Raw genomic sequence first — 912 nt, 5'->3', positions numbered from 1 at the left:
CCGCCTCCTCCCTCCCTGCCCAGCAACAGCAAGATGGAGGCGTCCAGCGGCCAGCTGGGGTCCTTCCCCAGCTCCCAGTTTCAGTATGTCATGCAAGCAGGCAACCCTGCCTCCACCTCCTCCTCTTCACACATGTTTGGTGGCGGCCACATGCAGCAGAGCTCCTACAACGCCTTCTCCCTGCACAATCCCTACAACCTCTATGGATACAACTTCCCTGCTTCCCCCAGGCTGGCAGCAAGCCCAGAGAAACTCACCACCTCCCAAAGCACTTTACTCTGCTCTTCCCCGTCCAGTGGGGCCTTCGGAGAGAGGCAATACCTTTCCACAGGGATGGATCACGGGATGCATATGATCAGCCCTCCCTCCGGCAACCAGCAGATGGCCAACGCCTGTGACAACAGACAGTATGGTGCGGTTCAGGGTTCCTCCTCACAGATGTCTGTGCACATGGTCTAACAAGCCATGCCTCTCCTTGGCATCGAAGGCAGCTGGACCTTCGTCGTTTCCAGGGGTAAACCTATCCCAGTACCTTTTTGCCTTCAAACTTATAGTGGAACTAGTATTGTTATGATAAATAAGAACACAAGCCATCTAGGTATGTGCCATAGAACCTTGTGGAAAGCCTCAACTGACAGCCATTGCAGCTTGTTTTAGCCCAGGGCCTCCAGACCTGGCACGGGGCATCCGCTCTTTCTGGACATTGCAGAGTGAAGGGCATGACTTTAATGAGAAGCTGGAGAGAAGCAGCTGAATATACCATTTATACATTAACTCTCAGCTTGAGCCCCTGCGCTCCCTCCTCTGGATGTTGAAGAAAGGCAGTCTCCCAAGGCTTCGTCCTTTGAATCTGCACTGCCCGGAGCTTTAAAGACGTCCCCTTTCCCAGACTGCTCCTCACTGCTGGAGTGG

At 54.1% G+C, this 912-nt stretch overlaps 1 protein-coding gene across 1 annotated transcript in view; it reads left to right on the top strand.

Annotated features, from left to right (window-relative positions):
* Positions 1 to 459, top strand: part of TBX15 (T-box transcription factor 15) — a 97,043-nt gene extending 96,584 nt beyond the window's left edge. Inside the window, 1 exon segment of the mRNA XM_009639102.2 lies at positions 1 to 459. This exon segment is cut by the window's left edge and continues 21 nt beyond it. Within this exon segment, the coding sequence (XP_009637397.1) occupies positions 1 to 459 (459 nt within the window).
* Positions 460 to 912: the final 453 nt, after the last annotated feature.

This window comes from Egretta garzetta, unplaced genomic scaffold (assembly GCF_000687185.1).
Source record: "Egretta garzetta isolate BGI_Z169 unplaced genomic scaffold, ASM68718v1 scaffold85, whole genome shotgun sequence".
Classification (NCBI taxonomy): Eukaryota; Metazoa; Chordata; class Aves; order Pelecaniformes; family Ardeidae; genus Egretta; species Egretta garzetta.
This window is presented reverse-complemented; position numbering and strand designations above follow the sequence as displayed.